The sequence below is a fragment of the Mycteria americana genome, chromosome 1, assembly GCF_035582795.1.
Source record: "Mycteria americana isolate JAX WOST 10 ecotype Jacksonville Zoo and Gardens chromosome 1, USCA_MyAme_1.0, whole genome shotgun sequence".
In the NCBI taxonomy this organism is placed as follows: domain Eukaryota; kingdom Metazoa; phylum Chordata; class Aves; order Ciconiiformes; family Ciconiidae; genus Mycteria; species Mycteria americana.
Window position 1 is genome coordinate 198417885 of NC_134365.1, and position 21486 is coordinate 198439370.

Below are 21486 nucleotides of genomic sequence, written 5' to 3' on the forward strand. Positions count from 1 at the left end.
ATGCTTTAGCCAGTTTTATAACTAGGACCTTGGAGACTGTAATCAGAGAAGTTTTTTTATGTCAGAATAGTAGCAAATATGTTAAAGATCTGCGAACAGCACCCTTACTAGTATAAAAGTATGTGTGCATACATGTCAACATGCACACATAAATCTAAGCATCAGCACATGTTATGGAAGAGTGATCCCTGCGTTAGCAATCATGTCTGGTCATGACATTGACAAGCAGGAAGATGAACTCAACAGAGATTCAATTGTTTATGCTGCTGTTAAAGATCTATTGTCAGCCTGATAGGTCTGGGGTTTATGAATGGAAGGGCCTGGGAGTCCCTGCTTTTGAGGGTAGCATATGTTTTGAGGTACTTTCTATGGTTTTAAAAAAGGTTTGAATTTTAACAATTTTTAAATAATGTATGTATTTCTCAAGGTCCGACAAGAATTGGTTGAAGAATATGAACAAGTTAAGAGCATTGTCAACACTTTAGAGAGTTTTAAAATGGACAGACCTGCAGATATCCCTGTATCTTGTCAAGATGAGCCTTTTAGAGATCCCGCTGTTTGGCCCCCTCCTGTTCCAGCTGAACACAGGTAATGAGAGGCTCAAGCAGAGTGGGTGAAATAAAGTTGGGTTGCCATAATTTTATGTTCTTTTTTGAATGCATTTGTAACATGAAAATCACATTTCATTTACCCCTTAGTCTTTTGTAATAAAGAATAAATACAATTCATTGGGAAAAAAAGTAATTAAACTACAGTTGGATTTATTGCTGAAGTTGTAAAGAAAGTCACTCCGCTATTCTGGTAGGAGTGACCAGCCAAGTGCCTGGAACTAGAGTCTGCTGGAGAGGTTAGTGGGCTTTTGGTGACAGTTGCCTTTCTCATGTGTGAGGAGAAAATTCCATTTCAGCTCATTTAAGCACTTGAATTCATTGATGGCTGAGGAAGTCAGTAAGGAGCTGGAACTAAAGGATCTTGAAGGACATAGTGGTTAGAAGTTGCTCCATAGCTACAGATTAATATGACCTGTGTTTAATCCATTGGTTAGTTTTATTGCTAAACATGTTCTGTTATAGATGGTGTTTCTCTTCTGTAGCCACCTTTAAGGTAACTTTAGTTAGCTAATAGTTTTCTCAAAATAGATGCTTGTGCATTTTCTGAAATCTCGATTTTCACCCTAATAGAGCTTGACACAGGTTGTTGGAAACAACAAATCAAATTTAAAAACAAGAATAACATTTATCATGCCAAAATTTTTCTAACATTATAATAGCAAAGGATTTTAATATGTGTATACTCACATAAGCAAAGGAATGAAGTAAAATGAGAGATCTTGGTTAACAGAAAGAAATGCCAAGTTTATTTGTAAATTTATATGCTTTATGATTATCGAACAAATGGATCTTCGCTTTTCAAAAAACCCTAAGAATGTAAGTGTAAAATAATATTAACGCTGATTACTTTTGTGAGTAGTAGAAATCAGAATTTTTGTGGTAATGTTACGTGAAGTGCAAAATGTATTTATTCTTGTATCTTTCTTAGAGTTAAAGATACATCTGCTTTTTTATGCTGAAATTTAAATCTTGTGCAAATAAGTAAGGAAAATTAGCCACTCTTCTATGCTGTTAAGTTTGATGAAAATGTATACAAAGCAAAATGTAGCAGTTGTATCCAGCAGTGTGTTTACGTATGTGCTCTTTTTAAGCCATATTCCAGGAAACTGTTTTTGGAGTTAGCAAATTTTGAGTTACTCAAAACAAGAATCAGTAGAAGATTTAATAGGGGACACTAATTAAAGTTGGGTGACATTCCTGGCCATTTATTTTAGTCCTATATTTCAAGTCCAATCCCTAGAGCAAAATGACTGTGACACCTCGTCTTAAAACCAAATTCTTTCTCCTGCCACTGCTGAGTTCTCTTTGACATCGTGGGTGATGCACACAAGTATAGGTGGTTGCAGTTCAGCTCTGTTTGCTTTTGCTTTCTAGGCAATTTTTACATGTTGACATTTTCACACAGGGGAATGAAGTCAGAGGTAGGAGGATTGTTTTAAAATTCTCCCTCCTTTGTTTTGGGGCCTGTCAAAGCTATTAGCCAGCTTGTTTTTTGTTTTGTTTTGTTTGGTTTTTTTGTTTTTTTGTTTTTTTTAACCAGGAATGTCATCTGGTTGTGTAGAGCTTGTGCATATGTAGCGTAATACCATCTCCTGGTTTGGAGTCAGAGGAAACTACAATTTGAAGACTTTTACTAAATCGTTTCCTCTTTTGTTATATGCCTGTTGGGCTGTTGTAAGATTGGTTAGGAGTACTGATCTAATAGTATTGTTAATTTTCTTTTTTCCCACTGTTGAAACTTTTTTTTCCTTTTGTATTTTTTTTCTTACTTCAGGTGACAGACAGAACCAGAAATATGTTGCTAGATTTGCAGATATAGGGAGATAAGACTTAGGGGCTTGTCAGCTTTAGTAATAACGCACTAAGGGAATTAATGAAATATTAGAATCCTTCCTTCTTAATGTTGCTCTTTTTTCGCTGTTTTTAGCATGCTTTTGTTGTGGTTGCTTGTTAGGGCTCCACCTCAGATAAAACGTCCCAACCGAGAAGTAAAACCTTTGAGGAAAGAATCACCAGGACTGCAGCCCCGTGGGCCTGCAGGCAGAGCACATGCGATATCCAAGGGAGAGAAGTCTGCAGGCAGCCGTGAAAGGGAATCTAGAGCTAGAGGAAGAGATGACAAGGTAAGAAGTGGGAAAGAATGTGGGGGCAAGGAGTTACAATGCAGCAGGTGGCAAAGGGAAGCATTCTTAGTTTTAGTTATTTAATACAGATAATAAAAAGCCACAGTAATCCCGTGCAAGAAAACTTGGTGCTTTCCTCTTGCCTCATGGACAAATTATGTATCATGGGGATATTCAGTAATAATGACACCAAATTAAGGAAAGTTCTGTCATGTTTGCTCTGTCTTGATTTGAGATTTTTTGATAGGGAGGAAACATGGTGGGCTGTTGCTGGGGGTTTCTTATCATCTCAGTTAGACCATGGGCTGGACTTTAATCTGTCAGTGTCAATCAGGCATAAAGTCCCTTCTCCTCCTTCTCCCCCACCCTTTTTTTTTTAAAAAGGAATCCAATTCAGGTCTTTTGTAAAGTTTTCCATGTAAAAAGTGCAAAAGTGAGACCAGTGCCCTTCTCTAGACTTGCAGCATTATGAATGGAGTTCCACAGTACCATTGCTTCTGCCATACAGTAGTCAAATTTAGGTGTGCCTACAAGTCCAGGACAGTTCTGTAAATGCATTGAGGCTAGGTAAATTTGTGCCAAATTATTTGAAGTTGTATATTTGAAAATGATGTGAGGGAGACATAGTAAAAGCAAACTTAGCATCTTCCATTTTCTTCAGTTTATGAAAAGGGGTTTGTATTTATTGTAGTGTTTAGGAAGATGGTTCTTGGAAAGGCTTTGTTTTAAAAATAAAAACAATGAAGTAAGTTAGAATAAGTTGGAGATTCTTTCCTCTGAAGACCCATGAAAAAGAAGCAGCGCTGAAAGTGAAAGAAAAGGAGAAACAGTGATTCACTATCAAGTAGCGATGTCAAAGGCAGGACTGTTTTGTGGCTGAAAAAAAATGTGCAAATTGCTGTTTCTGAGACACTTGCATTTTTAAGTTTAACTGTGGAGTCAGTGCCAGGAACCCAAGGAATCTGTGGTATAAATGATACAAGTCGAGAGTGTACTGAAGCGGCTTTACTTTCCTGACAGACAGAGATACGAGAAGCCCCTTCCTATGGGCGCACGCAGTATTGTACAGATCGTGATAGATTAATAAGAAAATATTTAGGCCAGTTTTCTTCCAAATGAATTTGGTTAGTCCCTTCGTGGCCTTTCTATTACAGGTCGCTTCTTCACAGCACAGAAAGAACTCGAAGATACACTTTTTCCATCATGAATTGCTTTTCTGATACACAGGAAAAGTATTAAGTAATCCCAGCTCTTATTACCATCAGTAGGTATGGCCAGGCACATTTTCAGCAGTGCCACTGAGTGACTGCACAGATCAAGCATTTTAGAAATCTCTCTACCCTGGATCAGTAAGATTTAAAATAACAAGTGTGCATCCTGCAAGCTATAAAAAGCTTGTGAAGATCTATGAAATTATTTACGGTTCTGCCAGGTATACGGGGAATTGGAGTCACGGTGTGTGACAGGTTCACCAGATGTGCTTGTGTAAGGCAGCCTTCAAAGTCTTAGCTCTAATGAGGGTGAACTCTGCTCTCGAAGCTTTCCAGTGATGAGCATTATAGGGCTTTACTATAAGGAGCCCACAACAACATGACTTGTACAATACTTGTCTCTGGGGATAATGTGATTAGCAACACTACTACTGTGAGGCAGAGGAAGAGTCATGAAGGTGTTCCATTTAATATGGTACATTTTAAACACTACTCTTATCTGAATAAAGTGGTCACTAGGTGGCAGAAGGAAAATAAGTCTACTCTTCAAAAAATACCAGTACATGTGCCCCTTTTCCCCTTTGTCTAGCTACTTGGTGGTTATTTTATTTTCTTTGTCTGGGGTATGTATGTAAAAATCACCCCAGGTTACAAATTCTCACGTGTTATATAATGATTTTTGTAAGGGATCCATTATTTTCCTTTGAAGAAAATTTTGAAGGAAAGAGGAAGTAGCCAGGCATGGGAAGTGAAAGACGTTAATGCAACTTTCCATATTTTACACACAGGCACGAAAATAGGTTTAACTTCCCTTTCAGTTTTATCCTTTCTTAGTTTGCAAGTGTTTATGTTCTTCAGTTTCTGAACATAAAGCTGCAAGAAGCTTTCCTCTGTAGCCTAGTATGTCGAATCAAAGGTTTGGTAACTTTTCATGTTCAGTTAAAAATAATAGGGCAAATCTGAAGCTTCAAACAAAGTAACCAAGTATCTCTTTTCGCATAGTAAATGTTTCAGCTCTGTAGTTCTTGGGTTTGGGTGCTTGAGTAGGACTACTTACAACATGTAATGAACTTGGATGCCATACCCATTTCCTAAGATGTTGGTTGTATAGGTTGAATAGGTTGTACACTGTCCTGGCTATAATATCACAATGCAATATGCATATTTATTTGTGATATTTTTCAAGATAAATATAGCTGTAGTATGTAAGTTTTAGAAATATTTTGTCTCATTTTACATGTGATGCCTTCTTTCACCGTTTCTCCCCCCCAGACCATATAATCTTTTCATTCTGACTGTAACCATCTTGAGATAAGGTGTTTTAACCTGACTGTGCCCGTAAAATGACCTTTTGTAGTGCTATATAAAGGAATTTTGAATTGCAACCCACCAGATGGTATTTATCCACTAAACCCTTATATTTAGGTGTTCCTTTTTCTAAAATACTGCTTTCAAGTGCTTCTTCCTTCTTAGTTCCACTGGAAATTATTAGGCTTGTTCTCAAGGTACCTTCTGCTGGATCATTGCCAAGAATTTTAGCTTCTCTTTAGTAGTTCAGCTTAAAGAGGCAGTATGAATGCTACCTGTATGTCTTTTAGAAATTGCATAATCCCATATATAAGGACTAGCGAACACTTTTTCAGGAGTACTCTTCAGATTATTTTAGATTGCCAGTGGACAAGGATGGTAGATATTGCGAAGGATATGAAATAGTCAAGGGCTGTGCTGCCATATCAGTGAAGTGAATATTAAAATTGATGAAGATATGACTTAAAAAATTAAAAAATATAATTTTTTTTGCTTGATTATTCTTATGTGCGTCATCAGAAGCAACGACAAGGTAGATTACAGGAATATGGATGTGAGATGAGGGAGTTGTATTTAGGTGGAGGCATAGACCTCCATGCATTGGGACTGGAAGGCTGCATAATCTCCATCCGAGAACGCTGAAAGAACCAGTAGGTGAAATCGCAGGATTGGGAGCAGAGATTTCCAGTAAAATTTATTGGGTCTGCTGTTGTCTCATGTGAATGGTGAGTTGTGTTGACCATGCTTGTATTTAGAAGGGGAAAGGAAAAGCGATCCAGCCAATTGGAGTTGTTAATTTTACCTAAACCGTGTGCAAAGTTTTACAACAAATTTAGAATGGACGAAAATTGAAAGACTTGGGACTAACCGGAAAGTGGAATAAAGTGAAATATGATTTCTTAAGCAAAAAGTGAAATATGATTTCTTAAGCAAAGGTGTTGCCTTTGCCAGCACTTTCCTTAGAGTTCTAGTTAAACTCATAGGGAAAGAAATTCTTCTACCTGGATGCCACATGGGAAGTAATTAGTTAATCTAGCAAGTGTGTGGTGTAGAAGAACTGTAAGGTAGGGATGCATTAGGCAGCAAGGGGAATGTAAACAAGTGGGACTGAAACAAAAAGTATCAGTCAACTGGCAAATCCTTTATGGATTTCCTCAAGAGTAGAGATTGACTTTTGTTTTATATTTAAATTAATGACCCTGGCACAAAAAAGAGGCATTTAGTGATGACACCAAGTTGGGAAGCACCATCAGCAGAAGAGGCGAATGAGGCTGTTGTATAGGAGGAATTGGATGACTCTGTGCTGGAGTCATGGAAATGGGATGATGTTCAGCAGTGCAGAGCAGCAGGCTGTGTACTTGGAGACTACAACAAGAATTTCTGCTAGAAGCTGGGAGCTCAGCAGTGGAGGAGAAGAAATATTTGGACATATCAGCAGAAATCAGATCAAGCTGAACTTTAATTTGTTGAAGTTCCTGGCGGTGGTGGGAAGGGCTGGCTGCCGGAGTGAGGCGCAGCCAGGTGCCACCGTTGGCTTTGGCAGCAAGGGGTGGAGAGTGCATCTGGCAGTTGTTGTTTGGTGTTTATGTGTAGTGGGAAGAGCCTGCAGGAAAGCAAGATGTCTTCAGGACCCAGCTCTGGTCATTGCAGCCACCAGGGTTATCCTACCTGATTGATGTGTTCGAGATTGAGTGTAAGGTGGCAGTATGATACAGCCATGGGAACGAATGCAAATGAAATCCTAGGCCCGGTTTGTTGAGGTGTTACCAGCAGAAAGAAGAGATACCCATGCCATTATAGGAGGCCCTGGTGAGACGGCAGCTGGGGTATTTTGCGTGCATTTCTACAACTGTGCTCAAGAAAGATGTGTTAATATTAGAAGAAGGGGGGGGGGGGGGGAAGGGTTGCCAAAGTGTACAGGTAATTGTGTTCAGCTTGTGTTCCAAGAGGAGACTTACTTGGTTTGGTAAACGAAGGCAGAGCACACGTGTGCTGCAAGTACATCAGGGTGGTGGACACATCAATGAGACAACTGCTGAAACTAATGCACCAACTTAGTACAGGAGCAGAAATACATTCATTTTGGAAATAAGGGTTATGTTCCAGTGGGCTAGTGCAGGTCTGATAGCTCTTCCTGATGGAAAGCCCAGAAAACTTCTAAACGTGTTTGAGTCAGAACGTGGTTGGCAGAGGAGGTGGTTATGTGATGGGATTCCCAAGGGGACTGGGGGGGAGCAGTCTTTTGCAGTCCTGTATACCGCTGTCTGTTGGCATACCTTCTTCGAGACAAGCCATCACAGCAGCTTTATTTAAACCTGTTTTGGGAAAGTAATACCAGAAGAGGTGAGAATATGACTGGAAAAATTATGCTTACTCCTGCTGCCTGGATTCAGGTGACATCTTTTAAAGTTATTTTCTCTAGTCTCTGCTCACTTACCTACTGACTGAGGACTGCGTGTTGGACCAATTTGGGACCAACATTAATAATCTTATTACATGTGAAAACTGTAAATACTTTAAATCTTGTTTTAATTCCGGAACTGGAAAAAAAAAAATCTAAACATTCAGTGTCCCTAAAACGACAGCCAAGGTGATGCTGAGAGCACATCTCCCCGTCGGCCGCCCTCCTCCCTCCGTTGGCGAGCCACGCTGCAGGGAGCAGGAAGAATAGCTGTCCCCGGAAAAGTAAATACCACAGGCCCGCCTAGCTGGGCCCGGGCCCGGCCCCGGCCCCGGATGCGGCCCCGCGCCGCCACCCCGCGGCGGAGGAGCCGCTGCCGCCGGGGCCGCCCCGCCCCGCCCCGCCCCGCCCCGCCCCGCCCCGGTGCCGCCCCGCCCCGCCCCGGTGCCGCCCCGCCCGCGCCCCGCCGTGCTGCCGCCCCGTGGCTGCGCCGGAGCTGCTGGCGCCCTCCTGGCGCGGGGCCTGGCTTTCCCCTTTTATTTCTGTTTTTTTCCGCTTCTTTGCGCAGCGTCACAGCCGGGCCCGGTGCCGCCTGCGTTGCCTGATGTGCGGGTTCACCGCCTTTCTGGCACAGCAAACGGGCTGCGCGCAGATCTGCCAGCCGGGCTCGGTGTGGGGGCTTGAGCTGCTGCCTCAGCCTCCTCTACAGCGCCCTGTGGCGACCCGCCCTGCCTTCTCCTGCTTTGTAAAGCCTGCCTTAACTCTGTTTCACCCAGAAGAAAACAAAACATCCGATTTGTTTTGCGATGTGCAGAAAAATTCTTCCGCTAGGAAAACCAGTCTGTTGCAGAGGGATAGGAGGGAAGCGTGTAACAAAGACAGCAAATACCTTTCATTTCATTGTCATTTTTTTTCCCTTCTTTCTTTTTTTATGGTTACATTTGGATTCTATTTTCTCTCTCTTGAAATCTTCCAAACTCTACAGGGCTTTTTTCTCCGTTTCCTTTTTATGCCAGACCATTACATTTTTTGACACCAGCTTTTTGTTTAAACACAACTTTCAGCTTCATTTCCACTGCAAAAAAACTGATCTGGGAGTACTAAACAACACAGAGTTCACTTGGAAGCAAGAAATTAAAATAGCGGGAAGATAAACTGCTCCCTCACAGGCCTCGTGGGCAAACGGCAACTGGGAGGGGTGTAATCACTACCTTTTTCCACTGTGAGGTTATTTGTGTGTCTCCAGCTGCCTCTCAGCCCGCCTTTGCCTAGGCTGCTTTTGTCCAGCCAGCTGGGATTCTTTAACTTGCTGCTGATAGCGTTTAGAAGCTGAGTTAAGAGTGCTAAAGTAGCTCCCTACTCACCCTCTTTCGTTAAAACAGCGCAGCTGCTTTTCAGGCACCACCAAACGCTGCCGTTGAGCTGGGAGGGGAAGCGGTTTCCTTCTGAAGTGGGAGAGGAGGAGCGTGAGCCCTGATGCTTCAAAGGGAAAATGTTACTTCACCCCCATAAGCTTAACGGCACTGTGGAAGTATTAACCAGAAACTCTGGGCCATTTGGGGCAGAGGCAGTGTTGCTGAATGAGCATTGGCATCCTGCAGAAATTATTGTAGTTCAAAGAAGCCTGGGTGACTTGGGAGCTTCTTTAGGGCTTTTGGTGCAGCCTTTAAATAAATATGACCTTTTAAAAGCATTTTAACTGTTTATGGAGCTGGCCTGTGAATAAGAGGAGGGAAATAGATAGTTTGCAGTTGAGGAAAGGAGAAATTGCTGGGCAGGAAGGCTTTAATTAAACAAGGGGAGAGAATCTTCTTGATTTTCCTCCATCAAAGACAAGGGGCGTAGCAGCTTTTGTGTTCCTTTTCAGTGATGATGGGGTGCCAGTTGTTTAGCTCTGGTTGGTAGTGTGGCAGGTGTAGCATCTTCACAATATGCTTTGGATGCTCTGGTCTTCAGCCAGGAGTTAATGTGGCATTAAGTCATGACACAGCCTGCTTTGTGAGGCTGTTTCTGCATTTGTGCCTTTGGCTGGCCAGGAAATGTCAGTTGTCTAAAGAGTGGTTTAGCACTGTTAAGAGAGTCTGGTTTGCTGCTTTAAAACCAACCAACCAACTGTGATATGTAATGAGCTCTGATGGGGTTTATATCACTGTGAGCTGCATCTATGAAGGAAGCATGGTGCTGTTGTGGTAGAAGCAACCACAGGTGTTTGGGGACTCTTTGTGGAGTGTAGGGTGTGAACACATTGGTTTTGCTGGCCATCATGGTGCTGAGGTAGCTGTGTTAAAGCTTGATACCTTCTTGTGGCTTCTACAGAAGTGAACCAGACAACATTGCTATATATTGCTAGTAAAGGATATGTTGAAAGAATAATGTCCTTATGAGCCTGTATTACTTCCATTTCTAGGGAAAGAAAATAACCCAGGAAGTTGGTGATGGGGAAATTCAAAAATTTGATGGAGCGGGTTATGACAAAGACTTGGTTGAAGCTCTCGAAAGGGACATTGTATCAAGGAATCCGAGCATTCATTGGTATGAGGATTTTCTCAATTCAAGTGTTTTTGGTAGTGTGGAGAAGGAGAGAAATTATCTATCTCCTAACTCTTAAAACAGGGACCCATCATAATCTACAGATAAGTGAAACAAGGTCTTTTGGTTTTAACAGTTGAGTAATTTGATTACAGTTAAGCTTTTCTTGCTAACCGATATTATGTGCAGTACATCCATTACAGGTACTGCTGAAATGAAAGTACACTCCAGAGAACTTTAAAGATACTGCTTTGGTGTTCCCATTGTCCAAAACAATTTTTAATTAAGCAGCTCTGGGTAACTTGAATTGAAAATCATTTTTTCCCTACCTTCCAAAAGTGGATTCAATTTTAGGTCACAGGATTATAGGAGTGCTCTCATGAGGCATATACTAGCATGCTAAAAGAGATGGTACTAAGTTGAAAGCTTTTCTATTTTTCTTGTATAAAAATAGAAGAAATACTGGTGTACAGGAATCTTATGCAAGTTTCTTCATCTTGCACAGGGATGACATAGCGGATTTGGAAGAAGCCAAGAAATTATTAAGAGAAGCTGTTGTTCTTCCAATGTGGATGCCTGATTTTTTCAAAGGGATCAGAAGACCTTGGAAGGTGGGAATTTATTTGGTGTTTTAGTAAATGGCAAGCTGTAGTTATATATGTCTGCTGCTGTAATGTGTGTGGATGTCTGTAGCAGAAACCTAAAAAGGCAAATGGGAAAGATCAGGAATTTGTTCATGAAATCTTCTCATAATGGTTCATGTAAAATGCACTGAAAGAAACAGCTGGAAGTTAATGCGGGCTTTACAGTAAATAATAATTCTTTTGTATTTACTCAGCCATAGCTTGTTGACATTTTAATACTTTCTATATGTCAGCCTGCATGTGTGAGCAAGCATATAGGGTATACTGACAGAAGCAGAAATGCTTAGGAGACAGCTCTGCTTAGGATTATGGTGGCTACTCTTCCAACACTTCACAGAGGAAAGCAGTCCTTGGACTGTTTTATTCTGCATGTGCCAACTATCTATCACTCAGACTGCAAACTGCAGGCTGGATGGTGCAAGGAAGCAAGGAGAGAGGAGGCTAATCTGAGTAATGATTTAGCTTTGCAGTTACATTTGCAGGTGGGCATAGTTACTGCTGGAGTGGGGAAATTCAAAGTGGGAGAATGAGCTGCAAGTGGTGCAACAGGAAGGATATAGGACTGAGCTGGCTTGGCTGATGGACCAGAGGTTAGCCCAATCTGGGCCTTGCTTAGAGCTAAAAAGGAAGAGGAGAGAGGAAGTTGCTGAGCGTTTCTGTAAACAGAAAATAAAATTATCTTGCTTTTGTTGTGGGATGGATTGACACTTGTTTTGGGAATAACTAGTCACAACACAAGGGGTTTCTGGTTACTGAGAAGGATTACTGGGGAAAAGAGACTGCAAATTGTTATTCTGAGCCTGCAAGGCAATGGCATGTGTAGGGAATGCTGTGTACGTGAGTAGTTTCTGTGTTTTAGTATGCTGATTCAGCAGCGTGTCAGACTTTGTGTTGCTAACACTTGCCCTGTCTTTTTCTGCTTGGTCCTCGTACTTCCTTGGCTTATATGTCGGTCTGACCCTCAAAGCTGTCTTCCTCCAGCGTGAGCCAGTCCTAGATCCCCCTTATTCTGCTTATTTATGAAACAAAGCCCTGTGGGAATTGATGAGCAGAAGACTGTCATTCTTGGGGCTTGTGTCTACAGACACTGAAGAGGGGAAGTCGGAAAGAGTGGGAGCTGATGGTGGTAGTGGGAGATTGCTGCTTGAGGGCTGTTCTTGGAGGTTTTACTGAGTTGCAGGGGGACAGCCCAAACCTAGCCCCAGGCTATATGGCCTTTGGGGTTTAGAGTGCTTGTGGTCAGTACCAGTGGGCTTGAGGTTAACCTTAAGGTTAACCAAGCTGTCATCTTGGACAGAGCCTACATATCGTGGGTTACAAGTGTAGGGTGAGATTTTAGTCTCTTTTGAACAGCTGAATCTCTCTCTTTTCCTCTTGGCATAGAGGAAGTTGATCCATACCCTTATTGTAGACTACACAGCCCCATCTGTCCAGTCCCAAAAAACTTCTAAGGGAGTGAAGAGCTGCTATGCTTTTTTTCACCTATTAACATGCCTAGAGGATGTAGTGGCCATCTGTCTTTAAGGCAGGTATCTCAGCAGACTGCAGGGAACATGAAGAGTGCCACTGGCCCTGTCTCCAAGTATTGTGGCAGTGGGTAAAGAAACAACAGCGTGGTATTTTAAAGAATTACAGTCTCTGTCTCTCTGCGTAAGATTATCTTTTCCTACTGAGCAGTGTTGCCTCTGAAAACTAGGTGGTTGTGGACATGGAAAGAAATTTTAAGGTTATTTCCTCTCGTCAGTCTGAAATGCAAATTGATGTCTGACGAGTCCATGAAAAGTCTTCATTGTTAGCCTTTTCCCTGGTGACTTGTGAAGCTGTAACTCTTCTGAATTTATTTTTCACACGGAACAGCATGTATTTTCCCTACTGTTGACCTCTGACTGTGCTACAAGGATGAGAAGTTTTGAAGGGAAGACTGTTTCTTGCAGTAATCAGTGTAGCAGCAGGCATTTGTTGAGCCTAGGCATTCAGGACAATAATTCAGGGAAAAGGCAGCCAAATCTGGTTTTGGATGTTCAGACTCTCCTGAGAACAATTCCCAAGACAGCCCTCACAGTTTGTGTCTGTATTCAGAGGACAGTGCCCTGTATGAAGGAGCCAGCTGTCTTCCCTGATTCAACACAGGTGCTGTATATTTGCAGCCACGGGTTTCTGAGTGTCCACAGGCTTGCTCGCTCTTTTCCTCCGAACTATTTTGTGCCAAGAAGGCCCAGTTGCTCGCTGTGCTTCCCACTGCTCTGCTAGTGATTGTTACAACAACAAGAAGTAACCCTGCAGTGATTTCATCAGAACACTTACTCCCTGCGGTGCATTTCAGCTTCTTATTGGAATACTTTGGATTAACAGAGCCTTAGAGGAAGAATAAAGAAGTCTTTGTGTTTGTCAAGCATTTTAACTAGTGAGTAAGTGGCAGCCTCCTAGTTTGCAGAGAGAAAGAGCAATTTGATCCGATGTGTTTCTGTTTGAAACCATGCACATCTTGTTTTGCTGAGAACTCAAGTTTTTTTGGGGTTTTTTTGTTTGTTTTGTTTTTTCGTTTTTTCATTAACTGATATTTCTGTCATCTTTATCCCCAGCGAGCTTGGTTTTCCCCTGGCTTTACACCTGGTGTGGCTGCTCTGCACCTCTGTTATGCACATATTTAATGCCACCAGTATCACATGCTAGGTAATGCTCACTGTAATAGTTACACAGGAGGTGCGAAGTGACGGGCTTTGATTTCAGCAGTGAGCGGTATGCGTAGCTGAAGCCAGAATTTGACCTTCCATAATAATGGAGGACCAAAGCAATATCCAAAAAATGACATTAGTCCCTTGTATCACCAGGTCCTGCAGTAAACACAGTTTGTCAAACACAGGAGTCAAGTGTGATTTGAATTGAGGTGAAGCTTGTTTTAAAATATTGAACAAACACATTTGAAACTTGGAGAGAACAGTAAGTCATCTCTGACCTGCACATCACAGGCTGAGTAATTTTCACTCAGTTACTCCAGGGTTGTACTTGCAATATTATTATAATATCAGTATGACTATGCAGCAACTCAAATCACAGTATATGTCTGAATGTTCATGGGGAGAAAAAGAGTCCATTTACTTTTTATGCTTGCTGCTCTGGAGCTTAGGAAACCTTGGGCAGCCTGAGGAGTGACATTGGACTGTTAGCTGTATGGATGGAGTGTGAACGTTTCTAACTTAATTTACCAATGAATGTATGTTGAGCTTGCATTAGCTAAGTGTTAAATGGCAATAAAGGTATTAAGAGTTAATGGAAAATGGAGTACAGCGAGGCTATTGCTTTTGAATAGTACATTTTTGAATAATTGCGTTCCCGGTTGATTTGTTTTTATAGATCTCTTCCATGTCATTCTTTGTGCTTTTGAAGTAAATTTTTGTGAGGAACAGATGAAATCTAATTTGCTGTGTGGCTTGCATTTAACAGATATTTTATTGCTGTGGCATTTTATGTAAGTTATTAATTGCAAAGCACATTATGATGTGCAGTTCTAATTCTAGCTAATTTGATTACCCTTGCAACACAGTACAACTTTACTTTAGGAAACTCTTGTTAGCATGTAATAAGGTCTTGCAGTTGAGAGGGGAAAAAAACCCAAGCTCCTTGGGCACTACATTTTCATGGTGCCATGCTCGAAATCACAGTGCCTTATTCTAGTGCTGTACAGGGATGGAACAGTGTCTTGTCCTTCTCCAGCGCTGCTGCTGCAAGGGTTGGAAAGACTATCCATAAAGATAACTGCATTTAGAAATATTATCAAGAGTGATTAACCAGTCTCAGTGCTACGATCTTAACTTGGGTCCTGAGAGCACTGTGTGTCTAGCTAAAAACCTGCTTGCGTAATGATGGGTGAATGTGCTGAGCTGGAGAGATGTGTACTCCTTACTCTGTCTTTCAGATAGACCACAGATAGAAGGACAGTCTGATGATGTGGATACTAATCTGGGACTTAACAATTTTAGTTCAGTTTTCTAGTTTAAAGCTTTTTGAATAATCACTGAGGTTCATATTAGGCTTTTTGTGGGACTGAGCGGTAGTCCACATGAGCCACAGTTGCTTCTCTGTGAAATAGAAATAGCAGTGCTCTTCTACCATCCAACAGTGTGGTGAGGATGGTGTTCCATCCAGGAATTGCTAAGATGCAGTAATATGGCCATAGAAGCACTGAGATGGAGAGATTAAACAGTGTGACAAACCCTTGTTTTCAGTGAATGCTCTCGTTCATACTTAAATGTAAAAATCAACCAGATTCATACATACACATCATCACGATTTTTTGGCAAAATGTTTTTCTGTAGAAGAATGCTCTACTGAGGGAACACAACTTTGTGCAAAAGTATTTTGGTTTCTGTGAAGCTTTCTTCATGAAGGGGCCTTTGTTCCAAAATGAAGAAGTCACTCTCTTCATCTGCATGTGCAGCCCCTCGTGAGTTGGGAAATGCCTAAGTTCAAGTCCAAGCTCTGTCTGATTCAGAATAAGGCTGTAAATCTGTTGTCCACTTCCCAGGTGATAGATGCAGCAACAGTTACTGGCTTTTGTGATTCATTCTCCGGTGGAGTGGTAAGAAGAATAAATCCCAGAGCATTTCTAGGCAGTTCTCGAAAGCAGGATTCTTGTCTTTTGTTTTCCACTGATGGCAATTGTGTTATTAAACAATTAAAATACAGATCTTGGATCATATTGAGATGTAGCGTAGAGTACCAATTGCAAAGTTTGTTTATTTGTTGTCCATTACCTTTGTTTTCACCTTTCAGGGTGTGCTGATGGTTGGTCCTCCTGGCACTGGCAAAACAATGCTAGCAAAAGCTGTTGCTACAGAATGTGGAACAACGTTCTTCAATGTATCTTCCTCTACCCTGACATCTAAATACAGGGGCGAGTCTGAGAAGCTGGTCCGCCTCTTGTTTGAAATGGTATGTCCTCAATGATGTGATCTGGGGATTGCTAAGGTGAGAAGGGAAATCTCCCTTTGTTTCCTGCCCCTCTAGTAGCGTGTTGGAAGCGTGGAGTTCATTGCACTGACACCCCCTCAACCAGATAGAAAGGCACAATCTCTGTGTTTGCATCCTTTTCTGATATGTCGTTGAGGATTAAGAAGGAAATGGTTCATCACCCACGTTTAGGATAGCGTTTTACAGACTAGATGTAGAGTCGTGATCTTGACAGAAATTCAGTTCTTATTCAGTTATGGGATAAGCCCATAGGAAGTAGATTGGAAATTGGAAGGGATTGGGAACTGTTATTCTAGAAGCAATACATGTTTTAGCTCTGTTTCTGTTCTGAACGATGGACACAAGGCTCTCGGTGAAGGTTTGGGTGCAGTCCATCATGTGGGGTATGTGAAGGACATGCCCATGTGGACCTATGCTGAAGGGTCATTCACCTCTTTGGGATCCTTGCTGCACTTCTGCCATACTCTCAGTTAAAACCTGTCTCTGTTGAGACAGGCTGAGCTCCATTCTGTCTCCTGGGCTTTCCCCTCACTGCAGAAAAACCTGGACATGAAAAACTTCCTGTATTTTGATTGTATTCCTTTTTGCAAAATTAGTTGCTGAGGAAAACCAACCAACACTGAAAGACCCGTGACTTGAGTAGCACAATTTAAACTTAACCATATGCCAAACAGTTTGTAAATCAAGATCTTGAATTATTTTCTTGTGACAGGCAGGGAAGCTATGTGTGTAGCATGTCTAGTGGGACTGGGTCGTGGTCTGATGAGGGCCTGTGCTTGCTGCTTCAGCCTTAATAGTGATGTTTTCATTTGAATAAAGGCGAGGTTTTATGCTCCAACAACAATCTTCATTGATGAGATAGATTCCATCTGCAGCCGCAGAGGCACGTCTGACGAACACGAGGCGAGTCGCAGAGTGAAGTCAGAGCTGCTTGTGCAAATGGATGGTAACGAGTGTTTAGATCCGCGTTTGGGGCTGGGGTGCTGTTTCTTTACAGGTGGGAATGTAAGAACTTGAGCAATCTGGAAAACCTGGCTTTATGGATTGGGAAAAATAAGGCAGAATTTGAGAGTAGTGTATTTTTGGACTGTTTGAAGGCAGATGACTGGAAAGGGTGTTCTGCTTTATTTTTTTCTAAAATGGCCATTTTGATGGTAAATTGAAAACTCATATTTAAGAGACAGACTCTAGGAGAAGCAGATAATGGAGATTCGTGCAGTTTAGTACAGGTCTTTAATTTTGATGCAATTTAAACAAATTTCTCCCCTTTGCTAGAGTTTCCAGCTCAGGGACCCCATTGTGAGATCTGATTTTGCTGTATTCTGTGGTGGCAGCTAATATTACCCTTTTATTCAGATTTAGTACCTGTTCCATGCAGGTGCACATAACGAGGATGACCATCTGAGGAATATTGTATGGCGTAGTGGTTTGATAACCACCTCTGTATTGCAGTTGTTACTATTTATAATGTCCTCAAATGCACAGCTTCATTGTGGTAAACTCAGGATAGGCAACTTTTTGCCCCAAAGTGATAATTTCTTTGCAGTCCTCATTTGGGAGGTCAAGGAGTGATTTCTATTTCTTCTATGGCCAGATTTGACAGAGATAGCACTTTTGGTGGGACTAGTACGGCTATGCTCACATATGAGTGTGTTATTAGCACTGGCAAAGAAAGGCCTCCCCTGACTCAGCAAAAGAACGAATTGTCCCCCTCTCTGTGACAATGATGGCCTTGTCACACCTAAGCTATGGGAATTTTGGAAAGCAGCACTAGGACTACATAGAGCTGTTGCTTAGCTTAGTCCAAGCTTTTGCAATGTTTGTCTGCGCAGTGTTTCTTATCAAGCATCTCAATCAGTAAGAGCTGTGGAGTGAAATGTCTCTAAACTGTTGTGCTTGCAGGGGTAGGTGGTGCTCTGGAAAATGATGATCCTTCCAAGATGGTTATGGTATTAGCAGCTACAAATTTTCCCTGGGATATCGATGAAGCTCTCCGACGGAGACTGGAGAAGAGGATTTATATACCTTTGCCCACAGGTATGTTTGCTACGAGTGTTTTCCTTTAAAATGGCCTTTGCAACATGAGCTTAGGACTACTGCAGGACTGTTGGGTTTAGGAGGAATCATGATGTTTTTGTGATGAGCAGTGAAATTCAGGGGTTAATCATTTGGCTGGGTGGCTTTATTTTTAAAGAGAGTGAGAGAAAGAAAAAAAATACTACTTGCTTGGGGGCTTAAAAACAAAGAGCTGCAGCATTTCATTGCAAGCCCATTGATGGGCTCTTACATTTTGAAAGAGAGTTAGTTTTAATGAGCCTGGAATTATTTTAAATGTTTAACAGTCAGTCCTTGAGTGATCATCAAAGGCAGTCTTTGGACATGTTTAGAAATATTGCAAATGCACTCTGTGCCCTTGCAGACAAATGCAAAGAAGTGGATCCATGAATTTTCACTTACAGGCTTAGTTCATTGTAAATCACTGCTTGCTCGCCTTTATGACTGTGCTTCGAGTCACTCAGAATGCAGCGGGCTGATTGCTTTCCTGCCCTAAGATGTCTCAGCTTGTATTGTCTTTCCTAGCTGTCATTCACCTGTCCTATTAATTTTGAGATTCCTATCACTTGAAGTTTGCATAGCTTCGTTTCTTCTTGGTATAGTGGATGTCTCATCTCCCTGCATGAGCACTCAAGATAACAAGATGCGTGTTCATGGTGACAGCAGTTGTGATTGAGTGTAGCAGGTATAAGGACACTTAATAGTTGTACAGCTTGTCTTTGCAGCTTACAGGTGGTAACAGCTCCTAACAGGATACCTGTCTTTATGACCAATTAGTTTAAAATCCTATCAGATCTTGTTTCTAATTAAACAAGATTGGTTTTTTGACACAGTGTATTACACCCTGGACAACATACAAGATGTGCTGCAGTTTTATTTCCAATCTTACGTTCTGTTGCATCTGTTCTGTAAATAAGAATGTTGAGCTGTTCTGGGCAAGTCTAAGTGATGCATTTATAACTGTGCTGTGTGATTTGATGTACTCAGGCATTTTAACTGAAAAAGTGATATGTCATATATACACCTGTATATTGTGGAATTTGATGCAAGTCTATATTCTACCATGTTTCATTTTCAAAATACTGCAAGGACTTGCTTAGTCCCATAGCAAAGATTAGAAGAATGTTCTCTGATACAGGATGCTCTCTGCAGGTATGCTGTATGTACATTGTGCTCTGTAAATAATAAATCCCCATTTTACAGCTAGTGCCAGTTATGTGTGATTGATAACTATATTCTTGACAGTTCTGCAAAGCACACAAAACCAGCAGCTTTAGACAAGCTTTCTAATGTCTTTTCTATTTCCCCTCCCCCCTTTTTTTTAATTACGGACATCAATAAATAAAACAGAAGTGTGGATATTTCCTTAAGACTTTTAGCCTTTCCTACTGCTATTTCTTCTGTTGTGGTTGTCCTCTTTTCTAGGTCATAAAAGTCGGTCACTGTGGAAATAAAGGTGCTGAGCTGGTATATTTTTCTGTACAGTAAAAGCCAGGAAAGCATTCGTCCTCTTCTTTACCACCCTTGTGCAGAGTTACACTGAGGCCTAAGCTGTCAAATGTGAATTCCCTCTTATAAGCCTAGGCTGCTTAACTTATGTACCCAAATGCACGTAGGCACATGCCCTCTTGAAGAAAAATGGTTAATTGGCTGCGTAAGTGCTCATTTACGCAGCTGGTTATCACTGTGTTCACACTGCATCTAGGTCTGAAAGTGGGATACCAGGACATTTGTATTGTAAATATATTAATATGTTTACTGTATTAATGTATCTGTTTTCTATCAGGCTTCAGCAGCTTTCTTGGGTCCCAACTGAGTAAAGTGCTTAAACATATGCTTAAAGTTCAGCCTATTGTTAAGGGGTTTGTGCTGTCTCAAGCTCTGTTAATAGAATACTCATTGTGGTTTCAATGAAACTTTGTGAATAATACGCAGTCAAACACTTGAACAGTGAGTGAATCCAAAGGGATGTGAGAAGAAGCAGACATTTGCAGGATTGTGCTTTTGTGCCCTTGGGTAGTATGTGACCAAATGCTTTGTCACCTGAGACATAACAGACATTTTTAATGACGTATGACTTTGGAAAATGTCTCAAGAGTATACTGTCTTAATATACTACTTTTAACCATATACTTTACTGTATTTGATAGCACACTTTACTATGTTGTTCTGTCTCTTTTCTTATATTAAACCCTTTTAAGTTGTGTTTATTTCTTTTTTTAATGTTACCCTTGCAAGTCTTCAAACAAGTATTTTTATGTTTTAGCAAAAGGCAGAGCAGAACTACTTAAGATTAATCTTCGGGAGGTAGAACTGGATCCTGATATCAGCCTTGAAGAAATTGCTGAGAAGATTGAAGGGTATTCTGGTGCTGACATCACTAATGTTTGCAGGTATTTCATCCCCCTTAATTTGTAAATAAAACTGCATGGAAAGTCATCATTTACATTGTGTGATGAAAGGCAATACCCACTACAGCTGAAGCCGTGCTAACAGTGACTATGTTTGAGGCCCAAATCTATTTACTGAAGCCATGCATTACTGTCATGTGGAGCAGTCTAAAGACCATGGAGTCTCTGTATGAGATGTGGTTAAGTTTTCTTGGCTCTGAAGAGAAAAAAATGGAGCCAATCTCGTGTTACCATTGTCTGCATTTACTGAATATTTGTTAATGTAGTGCAAAACAGGTTTGTTTTTTTTTGTTTTTTTTTTTTTTAAATCCCATGAGTTTAAGAGCTAGAATTTTGTGATGCAAAGGAACCTTTCACAGAATACGTCTTTAGGGCTTCTATATGCTCTATGTTTGGACAGCCCCCACTGCAGCACAGTCTTGGTTTCTGCCTGAATCTTCTAGGTGCAAGGGTGATACAGATAGTTTATAGCATTAGTATTGAATTTATTTCCATCTTGTTCCCACAATTTGTTTCATTTTTTGACAAATGAGGCTTTTCTGGTGGAGGATAGGTATTTGGAAAAACTTATTGGTAGGAAGTCTATGTCCCTTACAATGTTAGGATCCCTGCCAAGAGAAACCGATCCTTTAAGAACATGGCTTGGGATTTTTTTTCTTCCCCTGCTGCTTTGCTGAAATTGTGAAATGACTCTATGGTTTTGAAAACTTGGTGTGTGTCATGCAGTGCAATAGTTAAATTACCTGTTCTCCCTGAGGCCTGTGTTATCCCTTGCTGGGAAAAACCTGGGGAAAGAGAAAATGTAATTTCAGACTGCATGTGGGCCATGGTGTGAGAAATGAGCAGTATTCTCCATGCCAGTGGGCCATGCTGGCAGCCTCTGAGCTGGGGAGGAGTCGTGGAGCAGGTAGAGCATGAGGAGCCACAGGCACGATGGCCTCAGCCCTGGAGGGCCACATGATGCTAGTGGCTGATGCCTCCTGCTCTGCCCTTTACAGATTCAGGTGCTATGTGCGAGCAGGCAACAGACCTGGGCTGACTGTCCTTTTGTGCTACATGGTGGGGAGAAGGTTGAAATCTAAGGGGATGGGGGTGTAAAATCCAGACTACTTTAAAAAAAAAAAAAGAAAAAAAGAAATAAAGTCTTTGAGTGCAGTTCCTCTCCCACCCTGCCCTTTTCTGCACTGAAGTTGTAAAATTTCGCCTCTATGAATCATTGTAA

General features: G+C 41.4%; 2 protein-coding genes across 7 annotated transcripts in view; one reads left to right on the forward strand and one right to left on the reverse strand.

The window, feature by feature from the left end:
- USPL1 (ubiquitin specific peptidase like 1) overlaps window positions 1–21486 on the reverse strand; it is a 422463-nt gene that overhangs the window by 185340 nt on the left and 215637 nt on the right. The gene's annotated exons all lie outside the window — the stretch shown is intronic.
- The window catches only part of KATNAL1 (katanin catalytic subunit A1 like 1), a 43919-nt gene that overhangs the window by 18479 nt on the left and 3954 nt on the right, over window positions 1–21486 (forward strand). For 5 of the 6 annotated variants that reach the window (XR_012773791.1, XM_075490805.1, XM_075490804.1 and 2 more), the window contains 8 exons: window positions 428–588; window positions 2566–2734; window positions 10062–10186; window positions 10689–10794; window positions 15601–15759; window positions 16618–16744; window positions 17701–17835; window positions 20120–20246. Coding sequence is in view for 5 of the 6 variants with exons in the window: in XM_075490805.1 (XP_075346920.1) it covers window positions 428–588; window positions 2566–2734; window positions 10062–10186; window positions 10689–10794; window positions 15601–15759; window positions 16618–16744; window positions 17701–17835; window positions 20120–20246 (1109 nt within the window). In the remaining variant the exon portion in view is untranslated. The remainder of the gene's footprint in view (window positions 1–427; window positions 589–2565; window positions 2735–10061; window positions 10187–10688; window positions 10795–15600; window positions 15760–16617; window positions 16745–17700; window positions 17836–20119; window positions 20247–21486) is intronic. The other variant, XM_075490806.1, reaches the window with a different exon arrangement.